General features: G+C 39.2%; 1 protein-coding gene across 1 annotated transcript in view; it reads left to right on the top strand.

Annotated features, from left to right (window-relative positions):
• Window positions 1–25,258, top strand: part of zbbx (zinc finger, B-box domain containing) — a 76,674-nt gene that overhangs the window by 35,437 nt on the left and 15,979 nt on the right. Inside the window, exons 12-18 of the mRNA XM_062419911.1 lie at window positions 87–208; window positions 390–448; window positions 1,124–1,332; window positions 5,031–5,260; window positions 7,277–7,364; window positions 9,928–10,092; window positions 12,073–12,375. Of these exons, the coding sequence (XP_062275895.1) occupies window positions 87–208; window positions 390–448; window positions 1,124–1,332; window positions 5,031–5,260; window positions 7,277–7,364; window positions 9,928–10,092; window positions 12,073–12,375 (1,176 nt within the window). The remainder of the gene's footprint in view (window positions 1–86; window positions 209–389; window positions 449–1,123; window positions 1,333–5,030; window positions 5,261–7,276; window positions 7,365–9,927; window positions 10,093–12,072; window positions 12,376–25,258) is intronic.

Genomic DNA, 25,258 nt, shown 5'->3' with positions numbered 1-25,258 from the left:
ACACAACAGCATACATACTTACATGACTCTCTATAACTCTCTATCCCTCTCGCCCTGTCTTGATTTTTGTGTGTGTGTGTTCATAGACGAGGAGGAAGATTTCCGTCGCTACTGTGCATCATTGTTTGCTGTCCCTGTCAGCAGGAGCAGGACAGAGCCTCAGATTACTACAACTGAATCGTGCGTCATCATAGAAGTCATGGATGAAGTAAGAAGGACAGACACCTTGTATTTTAACAAAAATCTTTTATCTACATGAACACACAGTGAATCTAGACAGAGCAAATGGGGGAGTAGACACACAAAGACTTATACCTGCACACAAAATTTCACAGACACACTCTGTCTCATTGACGTGTGAACACACTGTTCTCCTTTGTTTTCTACAGGCAGACAGAGACATAAATGGACTCTTTGTAGCTGAACAGAGGGCAGACAACAATATAAAGTAAGCCTCAGTCTAAAAAACTGTTTCAGTTGTGACCCTATTGCAGATATCTACAATACCCCATTTACACTGGCCTGTGTGCAAAACCTCAACAATGATAAAATGGCTACATCCGTCTTATATGCACAATGAATGAGTGAGCAAGGTCTTTCACCTACAGGCAAGGGAATTATGGATACAATGTTAATTGTTTTTAGGGTATGTATTCTATGTTTTATGGAAACTGCAACAAAAACTGACTTTCTTGGTCTTGTCTGAAAAGATGGAGCACAGTTATATTTTTCAAGTTCAAGCACACTGACTAAATCGTGAAAGACTAGTGGGAGGGAAATTTGTCAGTGCAATCATGTTATCCCTTAGTTTGAACAAGAGCATGTTTAGAAGTTTATTAGAAGATGAGACTCATAAGGTGACAAACACATTTTTGAGTCACAAGTATATTTTTTATACAATTTCAATTAGGTACATTTGTGTTTTGTTCTTTTCTGACAACCAAGAAGGTAATTATTTACTCATTCAGTCATGGTGAGTCATGATGCTTTTTTGAAACTCTTGACTACATAAAACGAACAGTGTTGTGCAGGTTGGTGTCAGGAGCTGGTGGATAAACAGTACACCATTACTAGCATGTGTTAAATATCTTGTCTGTTCTTTTTAAATGATTTCCCCACACAGGGTCCCCTCTGTTCAGCAGGTCTCCAGCAAAGGAAGAGAACCCGTGCCCCAAACACTCTTAACCAGTGGTGGGTTCTCAAGAGTCAGCCCCTCTCCTACCAGTCGAACACAACCATCCAGGCAGCCTAAAGCATCAACACAAACCAAAGCACCTCAGAAGCTCCATATGTCTAAGCCTCCGACTCCACCAGCAGAACAGTCAATGATATGTAAGCTGTAAAAGAAATACATTTTGCACAGTTTTCTGTAGAAATGATGAACAGATGCATTGTTGGTTTGAATGTAGCTTGTTTCAAAATGAGTTTTAAGTGCACTGCACCAAAACATAAAGCTGATTTTTGTTTTATATAACTGCTAAATTAACCATATTCTTGCACAAACATGTTTGAGACTTACTCAGTTAACTGATTATTTTAAGTCAATGGGGTTGATTACATTTTGCCATGCTTTATTCAGCAAACAATTTCTGCTGTGTTGCCTTTATCAAACATCACAATGACGTAAAGCTTGACAGAGGTATTATGCAGGATATTGAACTCATGTGAGCAGTTATTTTGTTTTGGGTTTTTTTTGGAATTGAGATCAAAATAATACATTTAATTCACTATCTAATCAACCAAGATAACATTTTCCCCACAGACAGCCAGTTACACCATTAAATGGGGCAAAATGGAGGTCAGTTATTTGGGGAGAAATACTCCTTCAGTTATGCTTCTAAAGTAAAAAGAATGCATTCATCTCAGCCACAGTTAGAGAAAATACTATTATCCAAAAGACAGTATGCAATATTAATACATCATATTTAAGCAATTTTCAAGCTATTGTATTGGTGTCACAGCACAAGTGTCCAGTATCTGCCTCACTGCCTTAATACTGTTATGTAACATCTTTTATAATGAAATTACAATAATACTGACCTTTTTGTTTTTATTTGTAACTTAGTTTTCATATTTTTCCCAAATCTTTATTTGTTGCAATGTTAGTCTGAACATATTACAGTAACAACATTTCAGTCATTACATATTTTTTGTAATGTCGATTCAGTGTAAGCAAAACTTGAGATGGTGTAAGTGCTGCTGCTGTTTAAAAACGTGGACAAATGATGGCTGAAAGAGGCCATGGGAGAATACGGATATAAATTCCACCTTTAAAGAAGCTGAAGACTCAGATAAAAGAAGTGGCTGTATTGCCTGTTCATTTTACAATAGGCTGGATGACATGTTATACACTACGCACACAAAGACTTTTCATGAGTTACATCACAGGTATTGAATATTGGCCACTTTAAAAATAAAATGAAAAAAATAAAGTCTAGTAAATCTGGATTGAGCACTGAAAACTTGTAATGCAGCCTTTGTCAAGGACAAACCTAATAATCCCTATATATGAAAAACATATCAGCTGTGCTTATGGAGCAATGTGACCACATGCCTGCAAAAGCGACTAATGTGCCTTTTCTTTGTGTTCTCTTTTGCACAGTTTCATCTTCTAAAAGTAAACTATCAGCATACCCCACTGCTGAGACTCCAAGAATTTCAAAGACATCAATCAAAACAACAGCATCAAAGTCACAAAAGCCCAGTTGCTCTCCCCCAGTCCACAAATCAAAACCTGATCACGTATCACCACACATTTCATCCTCTCCCTCATTACTACATTCCCAAACTGAGATCCCTAAATCCTCCAACACCTTTCGCTCATTTCCTCCTGATGTTTCTCCTTTGGCTAGTGCCAGATCACCAATCCCAGAAGAGCATCTCTCCCCCTCTCCATCCACATCCTTCTCTCTTAGGTCAACTTTCACACTCTCACCATCAAGTTCTACTGAGTCAATCTTATTGCCCAAAGTTTACAAATCAACCCCCTTACAAAAAGGCTCACCCTCACCTCTGCTACCAGAAGAGATGCAATCATCCCAGTTATTCCCAGAAACAATCTCATCACTGAAGCTTTCCCAATCACCACCAAGCAATCTGGAGTACCCAAAGCAATCCCAATATTCCTTGTGTGACCAAGAGTCTTTTCTATCAGATAATCAACTCCAGTCACCTCTGTCACCTGTGTCTTCTACTCCACACTCACCATCAAATTCGCTGGCATCTGGTCTACCACAAACAAAACCTGTGCCACACAAGGTACCTGAAAAAACCCAATCCAGTTTATCTATACTTAAGCAGTCCCCTCTGGATGTATATTGTAGATACAGGTCAATTACAACATATCAAGATTCATTATCTTTTATGACCTTTACACCTATAAATTGTGACCATGATTTATCTCTGTCATCAATTCCATCTCATCTTTTAAATGCCATCCAGACTTCTCCATTAGCTGGCAAGATGAAGGAGGAAGAGGAGCTATCAATAGGTATGTGAAGTGTTTACATGAGAGCATGTTTATGCAGTGCACGTGTCTGCATGCATATCTTTATGACCGCGGTGTGTTTGTGTGTATGTGTGTGTGCGCACATGTATGACTGTATTTGACTTCCTGATGGTGTTGAATTAGTGATAAAAATGATGCTTGCCAATAGTTCACTGCTTATAGGAAATGTATCTAATTTGAACTATACATTTAAAAAAAATGTCTATAATTGATATTTCTGATGATAACATTGTGTCAAATGACAATCCATAGCATCAAGTGCATTGCTACTGTTTTGATTCTTGGTAATTTTCTGCTGCAGCAGGCAGCTTTTTTCAAAGAAAAAGCTTTTAGTATTTGTACATACAGTATGCTTCTGTTGCACAGATGTTACTGCTAATAGTATCTCATGAATTCTTTTCACAATTTTTGCATTTTAAGACAATATTATTTGGTGAGATTTCCAGAGATTAAAAAGAAATTCTGGGCCTACAGAAAAAAAAAGAAAGAGAAAGAAAAAACATAATCATGTTTATAGATGTGAAGCACAGGCTTTTCAGTGAAGCGACTCCTGATAGAACACTTTGTCATGCTACATTTTGCCTGAACTCAATTCTCAATGGCCAGGCAGTTTATATGAATAAAATGCTTCTTGTGGCTCTCAGCAGTAATGGCTTCCTTTTATTCCACTGGGCTGGCAAAGCCAATTTAGATTCAACAATAAAAAGTGTTCTTTATTTTTTTAAATATCGATTAGGGTTTTAAGTAAATACCTGACAAAATGCTTCAACAGACAGGAACGTAATTACACCATAAAGAATGTCCCTGAAGTAGTTTACAACACACACACACACACACACACACACACACACACACACACACACACACACACACACACACACACACACACACAGACACACACACACAGACACACACTTTTGGGATTCACTGATGCAAATACACACATCGTTGTCATACATGCACACTAGAAACTCAGAGAGATTTATTTTTATGGTGTGCTGAGAGGATTTTATTAAACATCTGAGAATGTGTTCATGAATGAATAATTGAACTAATATCTGTGTGGAAATTTGCCTTTAAATAGAGGATCTTGTTTCCTGTTCAAAAAGGATGAAAAACAGTCACATCGCTTCCAACTTTTCTCTGTCCCACTTCTCGACATTACTCTTACCTTTCCTCCTCTCATTCTCTATTCATCCGTCATCCCTATGCTTTCCTTCTTATCCTCCACATGCTTGCTTTATCAGTTTATTAGAGCTGGATGTGTGTATGGCTTTGTCAAGGACATTTACCTCACGTTTTAGATTTTCCTTTGATGGTAGAGATGAAAATGTTGCGTCAGTAGTTCAATGCATGATATATCAAGGACACTCAATGTTTCAAGGTTCTAACCATTCACCTTGAAAGTCCAGACTAGTTTGAGCCATATTAATACAATATATTTTTGGCCAGTTCCTTTACGCTTATGCAATGTTTGTACTCATAATTGAAAGAAAATCATTTTGTATTTTTCATGATGAAGACAGTGGAGATGAAATGTCCACTGATAGCCTAGGTCTGATTCCACATGAGGAAGACTCTTCAGACGAAGAACCAAAGATGCATGGATGTTTGGCAAGAGGGAGATCCAGAGAAGAAGACCAAGGGAATTCTGCCACATCTCATCTAGAAGATCCCTTTGTTCCTGCAGAGGCTGAGAAAGAAAATGATGTGCAGACTGATGAACCAGAACAGCTGTCAGAACCATCCATGGTAACGTGTTTCTGTACTCCCACATCCTTTTCACTTTCTGAAGGGGGGGACCTTTGGGCTGGAAATCTGTAATGATGCTACTTTCTGGGGAGCCTATCAATCATTAGTTAAGTAGGATTCACAGTGTGCACGCCTACTAAATTTAATCCATCATTTTTACCATTTGCAATGTAAGATCATTTAGGGCACATTTACACAATTACTGTACTGTTCCCCAACATGACCCATGGTAACCATGAGCAACCATTTTTATAATAAAATGTCTACGGAAAGTTAAACAGATCAAATATAGTTAATATTTGAATGAAATCATTGTTTCGGTGTTACATGTAACATGGCACCAAATTATTCATTTTGATCAGACGTTTTTCCTAACAGCGCCACCCGATGGAAGCCAGTGTCACCCTTGTTTTTACTTCGCTAATACAACAAACTGGTTAGCCACATATATTATTAATTGCACACAAAAAGCATGGTCTTGTGATCAAGTCAGGCTGCAGCAAGCTCATTGACTTGATAAAAATGATTGAAATATTTGAATTGGTGTAAAATAGTTGATTGTTCACAATTGAATGAACAGGCTCTATCAGTTTGTCACTGAAGTTGATCTTTGAACTATCTCAAAGCTGGGCATAAAGGGAATAAATGGGCAAGTTTTAATAAGTTATGGAGAACCACATCATTACCCTGAACATAATTACACCATAGAATGAGAGGACTTCAGCGACATACAGTTGGAGTTTCTTATTGTAGCTCACTTGATGTATTAGATAACATTTGTATCACACTAATTACTTTACATTATACATCTCTAGCTCAGGGACACCTAAGGCAGTGGTGTTAAAGGTGTACACCATTGAGGGAAGAAAAGAGAAACAGAGTGGATTAAAAAGACACAGCTTCAATGGTCCCAAATGACCTATCAGCCATTTAATGGTATGAATCCTTTATACAATGACAGAGGACTGAAAAAAATAAGGGGCCTAGCGCTTTATTAAAAAGCTGGAGCAAAATGAGGTCCATGATTGTTATGATGGTGGTTATCTGTGGCCTCTGGACCTGAATCAGACTGCTCCTAAAATGATTGGATAGTCTTTTTTTTGCTTGTTCTTTCTCTTTCTCTCTGACTCTTGTCCTTCTCCATGTATTTCTTATATTCTCTCTCTGTCTTCCTCTCTTTACTTTATTCATATTTGGTCTCTCTTTTGCACTTCTCATTTTCCCCTGCCCATGCTCCCTTTTTTAAAACTTTGACCTTACAGTTCATGTAGCAAGTCAACTGCTGCATTGCTTTTTCTATGAAGAAACACTAGTCCGTAGAAAGACAACTCCCATTTTTCCTGTTCACAATATTATGTTTTGTCTCTTGCCATTTCAGTATTATGCCTCTCTTCTTTCTTTTGTCCTGCTTTCCTCTTGCCATTCTCCATCCTTGCTCCTATTTTCTCCCAGCTCATCTGCAGTGTCTTGCAATTCTACGGCTAGCATGCTAATGCATCAGATCTAATCTTAACTAAACAGAGCTTCCTCATTTTACCCCCGTCTCACAGGAGGATACTTGCTCGGAAAGAACAGCGAACCCACCACACCGTTGTGAGATGCTCTCACCAGCTCCAGGGGTTAATTAAAAATCAATTCATCAAGTGGAAACAAAGGAAACAGGGAGAGAGGGGAATAATCTCCAGTGAAAGACACTTGCTTTTTAATATGCATTTACACAGTCGAAAATGGAGAAATACTAATTTTGACACACCTACCTGACATAATAAAAGTTAAATTGATATTGAATTTCAGTTTGTCCTTTGAACTGATTGGGTTAGAACTGAAATGAAACTCAAGCTGTTAGAATAAACTATTATTCCCTTATTCCACTGTACCCTCTTCTTTTTCCATGTTCCCCTCTGCAAACCCCCGCATTCCCTTCCTTCCTGCCCCTCGTCATCTCCCCCTGTAATCTATTTCTTCCTTCCATCCCTCTGTCTGCTGGCTCCCTGTGTCTGTTTCCATTGCTCCCAGGTGATGCACAACCAGAAAGCTAGGTCTGGATCAGAGCAGTCCTGTGATCTGGATGAGTTTTCACCCCTGGGTTTGGGCATGAATTGTGGTCAGTCAGATACGCCAGAACACACACACTGTGACCCACGCCAAACTTCACAGCATGACTCAGACCAAACGGGTAGGTTAAAGAAAGGAAGTCTTTTTTAGGAGTAATTGTGTGTGCGACTGAATGTGTATGCCTTTATTTTATTGAGATTATGTTTTTTCTTCATACTGGCTCATGTTTTCTTATAAACTACATCAGAAAGTTGCTGTTTTTGTGCTTCACAAGATTAGATTTTGAAGATTACCTCTGTGTCCAACTTTTGCCTGGAGATACTTTCCAATTTGCAAGCGTTATTCATATCACAAAGGCCTCATAATAGGATTTAGAACAAATATGTAAAAACGTAGAGCTTACAAGAGAGATGAAAATGAGTTTTAAACCCAAAGGAGCGCTGGATGCTTTGTAGAAAACGAGAGATGGGGGACAACACTGATAATGTACTGCTGGTGGATCCAAGGGGAGCCTTCCTGGCATGCCTTTTTTATAATGTTGTGTGTGCATCTTTGCCTGCACATACATTTAAGCCTGTGCCCTTTTTAATAGATATTTGAACTTCCACTGTTTGTTTCACCATTTTTCTTTAGGTGGAAACACACAAACCCCCTAAAAACGTATTTCTTCCCAAAGACACACACATTCAGAAAAGCCTTTTCTATTTATTCTTCCTTCCTCAGCTTAGCAGCAAAGGTGATAAAGTTCTTAAAATGGCACTCAAAGTGTTCTTTAATTTAACCTTTGAGAGGAATGCTGAAAGGCATATTGTTAGTGCAATGCCATCTTTCTTTTACACCTCTGTAAACCTATTGTCTTATCAGTCATAATTGTCCTGAAAATGCTAAAATGCCATACTTCACAATAAACACATAGCCTAATGCAGCACAAGGCTGTGAGGACAATTTTGCATTTTGATTATTATTGCTACTATAGTTCATTGAGCCACATGGTGCCTATTACATCTTGTATTCTTGTCCAAGGCTGTTGAACATGATCTTCAAACAGCAGTTACTGTTTTGATGCAGCAACAATTTATAATTCATACTTTGTTTGCTTAAGTAAATTCCTTTAGCCCAAAATGACCCCATCAACCTTTTACTTCATCAACTCTTAAAGCCCAGCTTTTCACTGTTTCACTGTCATGCCTGCGGTAAATGAATGAGGTTGACAGTGAGAGACTCCCACAAGGGCACCCTCTTCACACCACACAGTCAGCCCCTCGTCAAACCCTGCACTGTCTCTGCCACCATCGTTAAAGCTCCAAAGTTAATGAGAGAGAAAGGTTAGAGAGGAGGAATATCACGTTGAAAACACTCTGCACTCATTTATGTACCTCTATCCCTCCATCTGTCTCTATTTTGGTCTTTTTTTCCAGGCAGGGCTGAGATCCAACAGGTTTTATGTTTCCTGCTCTACCTTTCCACCTCTCTCTCCTTTTTGCTCTTACTCTCTGTCAGCCGGTCATTCAGAAAATGAGGTTGTTAGTGTGCAGTTTATGTCAGGTGTGCATCCAGTTAAACTGAAAGAGAGACAGACGGACAAACCTGCATAGAGAGAGAGAGAGAGAGAGAGAGAGAGAGAGAGAGAGAGAGAGAGAGAGAGAGAGAGAGAGAAAAGAGAGAAAGAGAGAGAGAGGCAGCTGTATGAAGTGCAGATGTGCAGGAAGACAGGTAGATGGATAACCAACCACCCTAAAAGGCACAATGAACAAGACAGACAGACCTTTATGCGCATTTTGCAAGTCTTTTGCTTTTCTGTTTTTTGTTTTTTTTTTGTCAAAGCTCTTCACTTCTATGTGTGAATTGTTTTTTGTTTGTGAGTTTAGAAGCTGACTGCCTAGTCCCTCACCTCCTTTCCTCTTTTAATGTGCAGCTGATTAAGACTAGTTGGTAGATTCTCCATCCAGTCAATAGTATAATTGAATGGGTAACCACTGGAGTGAAAGAAGAAAACCGCTGTAATTGTATTGCTGTTGTCAGGATTGCCTGACCAGGCTTGGTTTGTTCCAGATGCTGCTGCTGGATAAACAAATGAAATATTCTATCACATTTAACTTAATTGACTAAATTCACTTCTATTCATTTATATATTTATAAGCATTCATAGGATAAGAAGTTATATGTGAGCCAAATTTGTATTCATTGCTTCTATATTAAAGGATTCCCTAAAACCCTCTATATGTAGGATTTGAACTTGCAACTCCAAGTGACATTATTGAAAAACGACTCTGGGAGCAGCACACATCACATACCCCTTAAAGCCATTCCGTATGTTGGATCTATACAAAATCCCACACTGTTACAGTGAGATAGCATAGCAAATGCATTGCTGCTTCCATTTGCAAGCCATAAATCCAACTGATAGCAGCGGGAAATTATATGATCCGTAATGGATTTCATTTATCTTGTATCCACATATTCTAAATGTTTTTCAAAGCATGTAAAGGGCAATAATAAGATGAAAGGAAGATGGGATGCTTTATAAACACGGGACACAATGAAGACAGGCTTTTATGGCATATGAAACATCTGGGTTTTTTAAAAATCTTTTTTGTTTCTTTGGTATTTAGGGTCAGTGGGTTACAGGCCAAGCAGTAGCCTCACTACCTACACGGAGGAACATCTGGTTTTCAGAATGATGAAGGACAACCCAACACAGAAAACTGGAATCCTGATTCACTCTACCACACCCACTGGGACAGGACAAATTTCAGCAAATGAACAAGGAACATCTGGTAAGTGTATGCGTCTGTGCATGTGTGCTCACTGGCATGCTTGTGTGTATTTTGTCTGTGTGAATACTATCAAGCATGCAGAGCTCTGCCTGTTATTTATTTTCTCTCATACACACAGAACTCCATTTCATAAACAATATACCTAATATAGCCGCACTTTCTTGGCAACGAGTATGCAGGTTTCTTAAAGAGATTATACTGTATCACTCTCAAACACATCCCTGCAGATACACATTACTGTACAGTCGGTCCAGGAATGTGTCCTCTCATCACTTCCCTTGCTCAGATCCGAGAAACCTTGCAGTAATCTGTTTAGGCTGATACACACATTCATACACTTGTGTTTATACACACACACACACACACACACACACACACACACACACACACACACACACACACACACACACACGAACCAGAGAGACAAGCAGATAATCTGTTTTACTCTGTGATATATCTAATACTGCTAATCAATTCACAGGATTCTCTTCCTCTCTCCTCCTCATTCATTTAAACCAACTTATCTCATTCCATCCTTATCCATACTGTTAAGCCACTTAGCCCAGTAGTTTGTTTTCTCTTTTAATCTTGCTCATTCTTCCTTGCCACACCCTCAAACATTTACCCAGTTATGGTATTCGTTGCTATTCCTATGTCTTCTTAATTCCTACAATTTCAGCTTCAGAGCTAATCATTAAAAGCATGCGTACACCTGACTTAAACTGTAGTTAAGTTGGATACTTTGAACAACGCCTTTCATTATAATTGCTGACTTGAAAGCTTTTAAAAACATTGAACATTTTAAATATTTTTAATTCCTCCAGGGAGCACAGACGTTTCGGCAAGTTGCCTTACTCAGTCTGCCTCAGTGTGCTGCCTTGTCAGTGTGCCGCTCCAGTGTGCTGTCTGACAGCACACAGAAGAGGGCTTCTCTCCGAAACATCTGTGCTGTGGATCCCTTGTGCCATTAATGAATGTGTTGAAATAGCTTTGTGCTCTTGAGCATCTTTGTGAGTGGAGAACTGCATTTCAAGTTCACAGCATTTGTTTTACACACAGGGTTTTTCTTTCAGGCTTTGTTTTAGGCCCAAAGTGTTAGTTAGGTTCATTGACTTCAGTTATACCTGATATTTTAATTCAGCACATTAAAATTCATGAGTGACTGCATTTTGATTAGTAAGTAATATTATAATATTGAGATCTGACCTTCTTAAAGAACTTTTAATGGAGGCAATTTATAAATATCAAATTTAATCTTTTTTACACTGGCACAGATATTTATCAGTCACCAACATCTAGATATGTGCACTCTCTGTCTGAAAATTGAAGTAAATTGAGTCTATCTGTATGTGTGAGAGGACATGTGTTAGCAGCACTGTACTGCATACATCATTCCTCCCATGCTGTTTAGTTTGACAGCTCAGGTGGTTGTGCGGCACTAAGTGGAGGTTCTGTGCCAGTTGAAAGACAGAGCCAGTCACTGAGAGGAGGTAGGTGGAGGTAAGGAGACAATGGAAGATTGAAAGAATGAACGACTTAACACTGGAGCTGAAACTGGTTAGACAGCACGCAGCATGAGGAATCAGTGTGCTGCACACATACCCACATACACACTCACACCATCATAGCTTCTCAATGGGGGCCTCGATGTAATTTACAGTGAGCAGGTGGGGATGGTTGTTCAATCTGATTCAATTTGATGTGGCTCGCAGTGGAGAGGGATGAGACACCACTCATTCCAGTGACTGTTGTGATCGTTTCTCTGTCTCTCACTCTCTTTCCCTGAGTCCCAAGCCGCATTGCCCACTCTCCCTCCTTTTTTCTTGCACTCACACTTTCTGTAGCTGTTCTCATAAAATAGCCTTTACTGTATCCTCATACCCATCGGTATATCCATTCATCTATCCTTCCTTGTACTGATACATTTATCCCCCTGTACGTTTCCATATCTCTCTCTCTCTCTCTCTCTTTCTTATGCAGGGGCATGGTCCAATCTTTTTGGCAAGTCTACACTGAATCCAAGGACGGACACTAGTCCTCTTCCTGCCTCTGTCCCACCCTCTCTTTCTCATTACCCCTCTCCTCGTTTCTCTGCCTGCCTGTCCCCTACCAAGTTGGGCTCAGAGCTGGGTCCAGTGTTTCGTCCATTGTCCCAGGCAGCCCAGGAGATTATGGATATCTGTAGTGTGGATCAGGTAGGCTGTGAGGACCCTGACCTGGAGACTGAAGCAACTGCACACACCCTCCATGATCTAGAACAGGAACTCAGACTCATGGCCAAAGGTACAAACACTGTCACACACGAACTCATGCACAATAAAGATGATAACGACCAAACTAGTATTTATTGTGTTGATTTATAAATTATAACAGTGATAATGACAAAATATGGCATGCAGTAAGACCATGAATATTGTGTTAACATTTCTTAATGTTTACGTCAGAAACAGGGGCACAGACATTAGTAGTTGCTATGGGAAACAGTGGAAGTCAAGCTCAGCATGGGAATCGACGTTTCACACGGTGGGTAATGCACACACCCACCCAACCCTATTTTCACATAATAACTTTGGTTGCTCTAGGCACAAATATAAGTACATGAACTCGCTCTATTAGCTGCCTTGAGTGAGGACTGTCCCGTAGACTGCAACATGAAGAGCATGATACACATACCTACCACAGTTTATGGGACTGGTTTGACTCCAGATTGCAGACTCTGGCTATCTGATAGTGAATTTAATGTCTGCATCTATGAGAAGAGCAGATAAAGATAGAGAAAAAAGACGAAACCGTGCTCTAGGTTTTTGTTTGGTGAGGTATCATCTCTAGTGAAGCTGCAGGAGTTGACTGAACAATGTGTAGATTCCATGTTTTTAAGTCTGTGCTTATAGCTGGGTAGCTAACAGTAGATAGCCAACTGTCAGCAGAAATCAGGCTAAAGTCAACATACACAAACAGCAGGAGCAAGTATGAACAGGCTTTATAGCTCTATATGTGCTGAAACTGATTATTGAAGTGGAGGCCTGCAGTCTGTGTATTTGAAGCATCAGGTACAGTACTGATAGTCCATAGTTGTGTAGGATAATCTGTATTTTTAAATTGTTAACAATGGCACCTTGCCAATGGTGCAGCTTATTTGAGATTCTGCACACGAAGACCTAAAAATGATGACATTTCAATCGTAATTTAGTCCTTGATCTTGTAAAAAAAACAAAAACAACAAAAAACAATTAAAATGGTAAATTGAGCTCAGGAAAAACATCAATGTTTAGTTTGTATGGTAATATATAGCCCAGCCCTAATTAAGTATAAAACTCCAGTTAATTGATCAAATTCCACTTATTCAGGGCATTTCATGCCACCCAGAGTTCAGAAGTACTAGCTGCTACTTTGTTGACCAAATGTTCAGTCCGAAGTGAGAGCCTAAAAGGCAAATATGCTTTTTAATTGTGAGAATTTGAGTGTAACCATTTGACTTCCTGTTTTCAGACTTATCTGTCTTCTCACCATGATCGACATGTAATCCACTTTTTCACACTCCTTACACTTCCCTTCACTCCTCTACCATTCCAATGGTCACGATGGGGGGGTAATCCCTCTTTTTTCTTGTGCTCCGTCAATCCCTCTCTCTGTCGGATATGCCGAGTGTGTGATGGATCGTTAGCCAGCAGAACGACTTTAGCTTTGACAGCATGTTGGGTATTGGGCTTTAATGTGCTGCTTAATGTGTGTATGCGTGTGAGACAGAGAGGGAGCGTGTCAATGTATTTTTCTTGTATATTTCAGAAACTGAATGCGTGGGTGTGTGTGTCTTTGTGTTATTGATGTTTTGTGTGTATGCATGTAGCGGGCATAATCTGCGCTAGAGGCCTTGTGCTGAGCAGAGCACTGTGAATATCACATTGAGACGTGTAATAACCGGATTAACACATACTACACAGAGGGCTTCCAAAACATCTCCTTATATCCTTCAAACACACACACACACACACACACACACACACACACACACACACACACACACACACACACACACACATACATGTATACACAGATACACTTAATGACACTACTTTGACATAGCAGTACAGATCTCATCTTTTGTTTTTAATAATCAATTTGATTTCCTCAGTTTGAACTACGGCTCAAAATAAGCACCAGCCACCAGGAAAATGCTAGTAAAATGTGCAGCTGGCTGGTAGATTTGCTTCACTCACCAGCCCAAAAATAATGGTAATCTACTGAGTGGCTGGTAAAATGTGGACATTCACTAGCCATTTGGCCGTGAATTTTGAACCCCAATAGGAACTTTCCTTGCTTCACAGATGCATCATAGTTTCACAAGACTCATTAAAATGGGGAAATATAAATATAAATATAAGAAATATAAAGAGGATTCACTATTCTGTACCATAGATATTGAAAGTTTCACTCAAAAATAATTTCCTCATTTTAACATCCTCATCAATCTTAAGTTGAATCAATTTCTCAACCAGCAGGAACTCACAGAAGAACAATTGTTATTTTACAAGATAAGTTAAGTGTCCCCACACAGGCAGAGTTAATGCATGATAATGACTTTCTACTGTACACTGTACAAGGTCTCTGCTGCCCACTATCATTTAGAATAATCGTATGATCAGGGGAAAAAAAACCTTGAGTGAGTTTATAATTCAGTGCTGTATAGAACCCATAAAATATACATTCATTTCAGTGAATATTTCAGTAATAGGACATGTACTCTCAAGAGTACACACATATTACACACAAATGAATTCTATGACACACTATGATGCACTGATGTGTATTTAGGTTGACCTCGCTTATGTTTACCTCATATCAAGACAACTGTTCATCATAAAGCTTTACACTGATTGAACTGCTTCCAGCTGCCAGGCTGTGCTGCATATAATGCCTATAATGTTCAGTCTATTGCCTGTCTTTAATCTAACCTTCACTCATACTTATACATTAACGTTTGAAGAATATATGTGTTCTGGATGTTTTTATGTGCATTTTGTATAGTGTAGGATTGACAGGAAAGAATTTAATTGCTTATGAAAACATCAAGTAAGACAGCTGAGATTCATCATTCATTATAAGCTGAGAGACTTGAATAGGTTTATATTTTAAATGCTCTTTTAAGGTGTTAATTGCTTGATATTGAAATATTCTGAAAGTACTGTAATCTAATTGCATGTGTATATTGTCATTTGTCATCGGAATTAGACCTTAACCTGACTATGCTTTTACTTTTGATACATTATAAAATATGAAAAACACGCCCCTGCAATTAGTCATTAGTCAAATCAAATCAAATGTATGACTAATAACTTGGGTAAAAGTTTTGTATGAAGGTGACATTTTCTTTTACAATGACTGTAGATTATCTTACAAGCGGTGAGCAGGACTGCCTGTTGGTGGCATTTTACAAATGAAAGAGATCCTAAAAAGCACAGTTCAGTTGTGGACTCTGTCTGAGATGGAGCCACCAACATGGACAGGAAAAAAAAAAGAATACTGTTAAAATCAAAATACCAAAACCAATAAGATACAAAACCTTTAACAAAGCAGCATCAAATATAACTAATTTGACTTCTAACACTATATATTAAATGTATGAACCACTCATCAAATGTCTGAGGACATAAAATAAAATAAATCATAGTAAAATAACATAAAATGAAATGACAAAAAATGGAAATAAAGAAAGGGTTACATGTACACCTGTCCATTATTAAATGTAGTTTGGGCTTACACCATTAGTGCAACTCCTCCTCTGACCAGTGTCATAGCCGGGGGGAGGCGTGGGTGACATTGACATGCTTGCTTTCTTTATATAGTCCCAAGTTAATTTGACCTTGCCATAGTTAAATGCAAACTGGGAGAAGCTTCTCTTTAAATGTCTCAATAAAAGTGTGAAAGTGTGCAGTTAATTGTGCCTCATATACCAGCATTATGTGACTGTTTTAAAATGGTCAGTGCCTTCTTTCTTTGTCTTTTACAAGAGTTTTCCTTTAGTCTTCCTCTTCCTTTTTCTTCATATTCTAACTATTCCTAACATTACCTCAACAGCTCTCTTTTTACAGGCCTTTATGATTTAACCCGTTATTTACATGCGGAAAATATTCACAGACAAACTATGCAAGGAATTAGAAAAACAAAATTTAAAGGATTTGAATTCAATCAAGTATATTTGGTTATTGATTTAGATGTTCTGGTGAAGCAGATGCACACAAACCGTACTCTCTGCCAGTGATTCCCTGTGATTCATGTCAGAAACGTTTCTGAAGCAGTATTTGGTCTTTGTGCATCTGTCCTCTGATCTTAGCCTGATTTATATATTGGCTGTTCTAGCTTTGATTGGTTGATTTGGTCTTTCAGGAGCAGGGTCGGTGAGGAACAAAAGGAAGAGGACGAGGCTACACAGAGCGACCAACAGAGAGTCCTCTTGCTACATTGAGACACACATACTAATATTGCAGCTGGTTCACAAATATGTACACAGAGACACAGGTGCATGGGTACGATCCACGGAAGCAAGCAAACACAGAAGTAAACACACAATTAAAATTGTGTTATGTGGTGTGAAGGCTGGTACAGATGACCTTTGACCCCTAAGACTGAATCGGGGGGGGCTCTTGTGTGCAAATGTACATATATATAATCCTGTGAAAAATATCAGATATTGAATAAACACTGTTTTGATTTGAGTTATGATCTGTCTCTCTCTGTGTGTGTTCATATTTTTGTGTACTGTCCCTATCTTACACTAACATTATGGAAAGATGTGAGGTGCATGTTTCCACATGGATTAGCTGAAGGTATAAAGCAAACGATGAGACAGGCAAAGGACAGAAGGGGGGGATGAAGATAAATCGTGAGTTGGGTTTAATTTTCAGCAGGAGACTGCTTGGGTCTCTTTGATTGTGTGTGTGTGTGTGTGTGTGTGTGTGTGTGTGTGTGTGTGTGTGTGTGTGTGTGTGTGTGTGTGTACGCAAGTAAACATACGACAGGGGACTGAGCATTCCTGTAAGTTCTTAATGTGTTGTGTGTGTGAATCTGGGTGTCTACTGCATGAGATATGCATTGATAGACAGCTGGCTAAGATGCCAGTGATACCGACAGGGGTTGAACCCACAACACTTTTCTCTTTTGTCATCAGTTTGTTCTTTAATAAGGTCCGGGTGGCACTGCCTACACACACACACACACACACACCAAGGATGCTCCTATATGTGATAAATTGTGTTTGTAAGGGCGGGATGAGGAGCCTTGCCAATGGATGCTGTGTGTGTGTGTGTGTGTGTGTGTGTGTGTGTGTGTGCGCGCATTAGTGGAGGACAATAAAAACCAAGGACTGGAACTGGTTTGTCGTCTCTGTGGTGAATGTGTGCATGTCCTACTGTGTGTGTGTGATTGCATGTGTTTGTGTCTCCTCTCAGTTCTGCTGTTTTGCATTACTCTCTCCGCAGCCAGTCCTAATCTGTCATGGCTGCCAGTGTCCTCAACTGAGTTCACAAACCACCATCCACTTCTTCATCTCCTGCTGATCTGCATGTGAGGCTCAAACAGGTAGACACACAGGAAAACCTAGTCTGTATTAACACACACACACACACACATACAAACTCTCTCAAATGTGATTGTGTGTAAATATTAGCACAAGTATATTTGGCCTCTTGCTTTTTACTTCAGTCACTTTGGAGGGATATAAGGGTATTTTATTTGTGCCGACGTTAATCGCTAGAAGCCGACAGCGAAAGCTCTGTAATCCAGCAGCAGTCACCACAAGACTGATTGATAGCATGGGGAAAGAGAGAGAAGGGCCAAGAGACCAAGAGATAGACAAGGAGAAAGAGAGGTGAAAAGGTAGATTGTTGTTATTGTGTCCTTCACTGAGTTTATCACTTACTGTTTAGGAGAAGAAAATAACAGAGACATAAATCTGATGGATATCGAACCACTAGGCTGGGTTTAAACAACTCTGAGATCCATGCACTCTCACTCTCTCACATCCACACACAGGTGCATACAAACAGGGAGGGAGGGCAGAAAAGAAAGAGAGCTGACCTTTGTTAGATTTGGAGTCATCTGTGATGTTGTTGATGCTGTCAGAAAGACAGTGAAACTGGAGGAGTTGACATTTAACTCCACTATATTAACTGACCCCTCTCCAAACCTGAAGTTCAGGTTTGGTGTGTTGCCAAAAACAAAACAAAAACAAAGATAAATATGCTGGGTTATGAAACCAACTTCTTTGTTTTAAAGGGGGATTTTGGTTAACTTTTTATACTATGAAATAATGAATTTCTTCATTCTGTATCCCCAAGAGTCCTTTTTACCACATTAGTTATTTTGTGTTTTGGGAGACTGGCATTTGATTTGACAGCAGGTTGCACAGTGGAAATATTTTGTTCTGCTTCTGGGTGCATGTCTACTTGTTTCCTGATGAAACTCATTCAATTTCTCTCACCCAGAATGCCCCGAAAGGACTCCCTTGTTCACAGTCTCACAAGTCACCTACAGTAAGCCACAAGGGACAGCAGCTGCATCCATGTGTGACCATTTGAGTCCACAAATAAACTGTGAAGCGTGCCAAATGGAAGAAAGGGCACTCCTAATGCAGGCACGGTTTGTTTTGCCCATTTGTTCTTCACTTCTTCTGAACTCTCAAGGGAATCCTGAGTTAATTTTTAAATGGTAATGGTAATTTTTCAGCGCGCACATTTCTGGCCTTTGTCATGTGTTGTCTGCAGCAACGCCATCTCCTAGAAATTAGATTTATATAGCCAGAAACTAATTTGCAACAGCAGATATGATTCGGAGGAAACGTAATGCTGGACAGATTATGTTTCTAGTGACATAATGAAAAAATATGTTTTTTAACATGTCTGAATCCCATGTCTAAAATGTGTATACTCAGTAAAATGTATGGTCCATAAAGAGTTTAAATAGACCGCATTATCGATCAGTTGAGATAAACATATAACAATGTGAAGACTGAGTTAGAAAACACTTAAGCCCCCCTTCCAATTTCAGAACTGATAGACGTTTAAATGTGTGTCTGTGTTAGGATGGTAAAAGGTCAGCAGATCTACAATGATATGAAAACCATTGCAGACTACTAACATAAATGTGTTTTTCAGTTAAAAAGACCATAAATGGGACCATTATGGTGACAAAATACAGTAAACTCCTGTAAATATCAGACATTGGTTTGGGGTTGCATATACTGTGAATTTGGGGTTACATGTTAGGTCAAGATATGTTTATGTGCTGGAAGCCTCAGCGATTCGCATAATACTTCACATGGTATAGTGCGCTAGCAGGTAACATAAATGGCTATTTCCAATTAGTAAAGCCTGTGAAATGTCTAGTTTATGTACACCCAAACAACATTTTTGTTAAATTTTGTTTATTAGCATTTTACAGTGACATGCAGATAACATTATCTGTGTTCAGAGTGTGTAAAATGTGAAATTTGCAGGAATACAGACAGCTAAATTAGACCTGCGGGCCTGGTAGATTGGTTTATTCTATTTACCATCCAGCAGATATATTACTTAAACTAAGTAAGATACAAGTATAGAACACAAGAGAGCATTACTCATGCAGATAATAAAATATGCTTATTGTTGCATATGCTCAATATTAATGTATTCATGTTTAAAAATGTTAAAGTACAGCCTACATGTGTTGATGTTTCTGAAGGTTAAAAGTAATTAAAGTCCACTGAGAAGTTTAAAGCAAGACGGTATAAGCTAAACTTATTACAGTGAAGTTCACAGTTGAGGGGTAGCTGATGCATGCTGAGTTAACGCCACAATGTTATGAAAAGCGTTGCTGACTTCTGTCAAAAATGTATTCTGCGAAGGTAGCCCCTGAAAATAAAGCTGTTACACCAGCTTGGACACAGTTTCATTCTGAGCCTGTAACAACAAGGTATTTAATTTGTTTCCTGGGAAAACATCCATTCTTGTAGTATAATATTTGCTGCACTGCCAGTACTACTTGGTTAAGTTTAGGGAAAGATCATAATCTTGGTCTAATAGAGAAATTGTAGGAAACATGTCACAAGAAAATATTTTAGGAAAAACTAATAATTAAATGCATTGATAAAGAATGTTCTACATATATTTTCAGTGTAAATATTTTTGCAGCTTTGTAGATATATTCAGTAAAAGGGTTATATTAATAAAAAACCCAATTTGGGCGGTTTCTTTAAAAATGTATTTTAATAATGTAAATGCATTACTTTTAGAAAGCTGTTATATGTAGGTTGTCTTGGTTGATATTGACCAGGCGGGGAGTTCCGGTCCTCTGCAATGAGGCCAACGCGGAAGTAACTTAAAACTGCATTCTATCAAAAGGCCACCAGGGGGCGACTATTTTGGTGTCAAAAGGACTTCCGTCTCTATACAAGTCAATGGAGAATTCACCAACTTCTCACTTGATTTCTAACCTCAGTAAACGTTTTCAAAATGTGTTTATGGTCTCAATAGCTAGTTTAAAGCTTTCTTCAATGCAGTATGATGTTCATTTGTGAAATTTTTGCCTCTCTGATTTTATATTTGACGATAAAGCAGGGTATGCATTAGGGCGTGGCTACGTCGTGATTGACAGGTTGATTGGAGGGCGCCTCGTGCCCCTCCTGATGCCCATATAAGTAGAATCCGTGTTTTTTTTTTACCCGGAATGCACCGGAAATGTACAAGATGGCGCTGCTCAGATCCGAAACTATTCGCTTCCAAGCAGCAGTCCAAAAACCAATGGGTGACGTCACGGATGTTATGTCCATTTCTTATATACAGTCTATGAATATGACATAATTGGAAACAGCTGATGCCAATAGGCTAATATAAGTGTAACTTCAGTTTCCTTATTGAACTAACATTACTTTTCATAGTACACAAGACAGCACACCAGTCTCACACAAAAGTATTATTGTATCCATGTAACATCCAGTTGTAGTATTCTGTGTGTGCCTGTTCATGTCTATGTAGAGGGACTACACTCCTCAGTTTGGCACACCTTTTTCTGCTGCTCGACCACGATATGATTACCCTTGACCCCGAAAACACAGCAGGAGTGAAGCATACGCCATCAGTCTTTTTATATTTTACCTCTGTGCCTCTTCAAGTACTGTACGCTATCTACATCACTGCTGTGTGAATGACTGGTTTCTTTCTTTCGGTGGTTGCCAGGTTGGAGGCATATTTGCTATTTAATCATGTTCCATGTTGTCTATCGGAGCCCTGCTGCCTCATTACAGGAGAAGGAGAATATGTGTTGTCTGTCATCTGTGAAACATAAAAGCCTTGTAGCTGCTTAGTTTTTGTGGGCGGCTGTACGTGTCTACCCTATTATTGCCAGGCTCTGAATAGACGTAGCAGTGAAGTGTAACACAGGTGTGGGATGACTTTGCTGGCAAATTGCGAAAAATAATAATGGGATATCTTGTTTGTGCACATATCTAGAACATGTATATGCTCTTAAAAATACAGCACTGCACCATTGAATGCATCTTAGTGTATAGATAGACCCAAAGGGTTCCTTATTTTTCTGAGTTTAATCAACAAAAGTCCCAGTTTTGTGGACCAACCAGTATTATTTTATCTTCCTGACCATGTCCCTGCGGTGTCCACACATGTTGCAGCATACCTCGTTTCAACTTAGCTGTGGCTCGCTATTACTTTCAAGGTTACAGCCCCATCTACACTTAAATGACCCCATACACTGGAGATGGAGGTACAGAATGCCCAGGACGGAAAGTTCAAGCGGAGAAAGTTATAATGGAAGGGAGGAGAGAGGGAGATGAAGTGAGAAAATATAAAGAACAGAGAGGCTGAGGAGGTGGGGGGTAGAAATTAAAGAAAGGTGAATAGAGGACATGAAAGAAATGGGGCGGCACTAGGAGAAAGAACGCTAGTTTGATAAGGAAATGTATTTTCCTCTCTCCCTCCTTTTATAGATCTACATTCCTCTTCCTCCATCTGTCTCTCAATTTTCTCCACTTTGCCCTCATTCACTTCTTCAACCTTTTCTTGCCAACACCGCCCTTTAAGTCCTCCCCTGATTACCCCGATTTCTTTCTTCTAGCCAACACACGTCTTCCTCTGTTGCTCTCCTTTCCTCTTACCACCTCTCCACTACTTTCTACTTTAATCCTTCCATTTTATCCCCTTTCCCTCTGTTCGGCGGCAGGTCCCGGTGCCCGGACTGAGCGACTGGGACCCGCTGACAAATCGATACATCACTGTAATTGATTCTGTCGGGGCTCAAAGTGTTTAATGAGAGCCCCCTCCTCCTTCTCCCCTTTTTTTTTTTGCACGTGGGCTTTGGCGCAGTCCAGTTTAATGGTTAATGGAGTGGAGGCATCCATGTGCAGTGAAGTGCTGCGGTTGGTGGGTGAGAGAAGGGGGTTGGTGGGTGAGGAAGGTGAGGGAAGTTGGGGGGAGGGAAGGAGTGTTGGTAGTGTTGAGGGTTAATAAGAGCAGCTCTCAAGGTGATGGATTGGTGCGGCAGGTTAATTAGTCCAGGTAAAGGCTAGATGTAAAAATGTCTGACTTTGGGGGAAAAGAACCATGTGCCAGGTAGGAAGTAAGTGTGTGTGTGTGTGTGTGTGTGTGTGTGTGTGTGTGTGTGTACACTCAACTTTTAGCTGTTAACAGTTTCCCTTTGACAACATCAATCTGGTAATCTGTTGGTTGCAGTTAAATCAATTATAGTCTGTCCCATCTCTGACACAGTCCATCAGTAGATAAGGCACACACACACTCACACACACACAGACAGCAGGGAAAACATTAAGCAAGAGTATACCATAAAAGAAAGATGATAGGAGAGTAATAATTAAGAAAAATGAATATCAGACAAAATCAGGGAAAACAAAAAGCAGCCAAAGATTAAAAGATGAATCTGTTTCTCATCTGAAAAAGCACAAAGGGCCAGAAAGTGGAAGAGAGAAAAGGGAGACATAGAGGTGATGTAGTGTGTTTGTGAACTTGTTTTCATACTGTGTGTGTGCGCGCATGGTAGTGACGGGGAATCTTATGGACAGTGAATCATTAATACCAGCAGCCTGTAAGACACTAATGAATAACATGGGAATATATCAGCTCATCGTTTGCTTCTCTCCTCTCCTCTTAACTCTTCACACTCTGCTCTCTCCCTCTCTCCGCACTGGATTCGGTTCCGACTTTAATGAGAAACACCTGTTAGAGCTCCTCGTTAGGCATCCCTTCTTCAAGCCCCATTACACTTCTAGTTATGGGACTTTTTTTCCCTATTTTTATTCAAGAGCGTGGTCTTTCAATTTGAGAGGATGATTTATTGATTTCACATTCAGATTTTGTAATTTTGTCCCTCAAAACTAAGGCTTTATTAAATGTACTTCTCTGCCTTCTTGTACAACTTTTGGAATAAAAGAACAGTTAATGAATATACCAGAGTCCAATCATTTTATTTCACTATAATAGCTAGCTACATGATGTATATTAGTAGCTATACAGCATATACTAGCACATCAGCCTCCTGTTGGTGTACTATAGAGGAAAAAAAACATCACTTCCATTAAAGGAGCAGGAGTGTAGTACATTCCCAAAGTCAAGAACCTCATGTAATATTTGTATTTTAGTGGTGTCACACTGTTAAGTCATATTTGTGGCTCTGTGTCGAAGTGTCTGTTTGAATGCTGTTAACCATTTCTTATTGAAAATTACTATAATTATGTGACCACAATTTTAATGCTTAGACCAAGACTTTGTTTTTTCTGGACTGTAACATTCACCAAAAAAAACTTTTGGCTTTAGCTTAAGTAACGTTAAACAGGGAGCTAACATTACTAATAAACAGTGTTGGGTGTAACAGTGTCTACAGTCAGTAATCACATTACAGTTACTAAACAAAGAAATATGGCGTTACTTACGTTACAGTAGTTCTTCAATTATTATGCATAAATTGGGCGGATAAAAAAATAATCAAAGGTGCATGTCATGCACGCTTGCGGCACAACTGCCTGACCTCTGAAGCTAACACAAAGCTAATAGCAAAACACTTACAGACCTGCAGTGACGCCCAGGCTCAGTGCAGACCCCAACCAAGCAGCCAAAGCTTGTGCGTTGCTCGTTAATCTCCGTCTTTCAGAAACAAACTCAGCAAAGTACCGATAATAATGAAGAGATATATGTTGATATATTATTTGTACATGACATCACCAGCGTTGCTAAGGAGTAACGCAAAAGTAATGTAACTAGTAGTGTAATTACTTTCCACAGGGAGTAATTAGGTAACGTAATGCATTAATTAAAAAAAAAAGAAAAAAGTAATGATTTTCTTAATTTTATTGCATGTCTGTAGTGCCTGTTGATGGGATATTTTCCCCTCATTCACCCAGGCCACTACTTACTGTTGCTATCAGTTGTAGAGTTTGTGGACACAGTATGGTGTGAGTGGGTGAAGTTAGGTTAGCAGACATGGGGACAGTCAAGTGACATAGTCATCTTGACACCATGCATGCCAAGTTACAGCAGTGCGGGGGAAAAACCCTCTAATATCTATACTGTATAGTGGTTTGTAGCCTAATGGTAATTTCTCCCAGAAAGATTTCTGAAATACTTGACAGTTAAAAAAGACCCCTCCATTCTTACCTCATGCAGTCAATATGATGAACTTTTAACTAGATGTGAGGGTTCACCTAGCTGTTGTGATAGTGTAATTATGCTGGTGGTGATATTGCATCAGCCCTTGGAGTATTCCCACTGATTTGGTGCACAACTTGGCTAACTGCATGCCCTGTGCTGTTATTTAAAATAGCATCTTAACATCACTCATGTTAAAGAGAGAATGTGCAATAATAACTGTGGTGAAAACGAAAGTAATTATAACTGATATGACTCCTTCTTGTTTTAGATCTGTGCATGAAGTGAATTAATAAATGAAGGGAACTGCTAAGTTACCATTTTTATAGTCTATTTCTCACATTGTGGAAATTATCATTATTATAATTAAGAATAATCATAGACAGTAGTAACAAAGTAAATGTTAATTAAAAATATAGTCTTGCATGCACGTGTTATCAATTTAATGATCAGATGTACCACCAAGTTATATCAATGTATTATACCAGTGGTTTTCAACCCAGGGGTAGCGACCTCATTTCGTG

Source organism: Scomber scombrus, chromosome 5 (assembly GCF_963691925.1).
Source record: "Scomber scombrus chromosome 5, fScoSco1.1, whole genome shotgun sequence".
Classification (NCBI taxonomy): domain Eukaryota; kingdom Metazoa; phylum Chordata; class Actinopteri; order Scombriformes; family Scombridae; genus Scomber; species Scomber scombrus.
The sequence above is the reverse complement of the archived record's forward strand: the minus strand, read 5'-3'. Positions and strand labels throughout refer to the sequence as shown.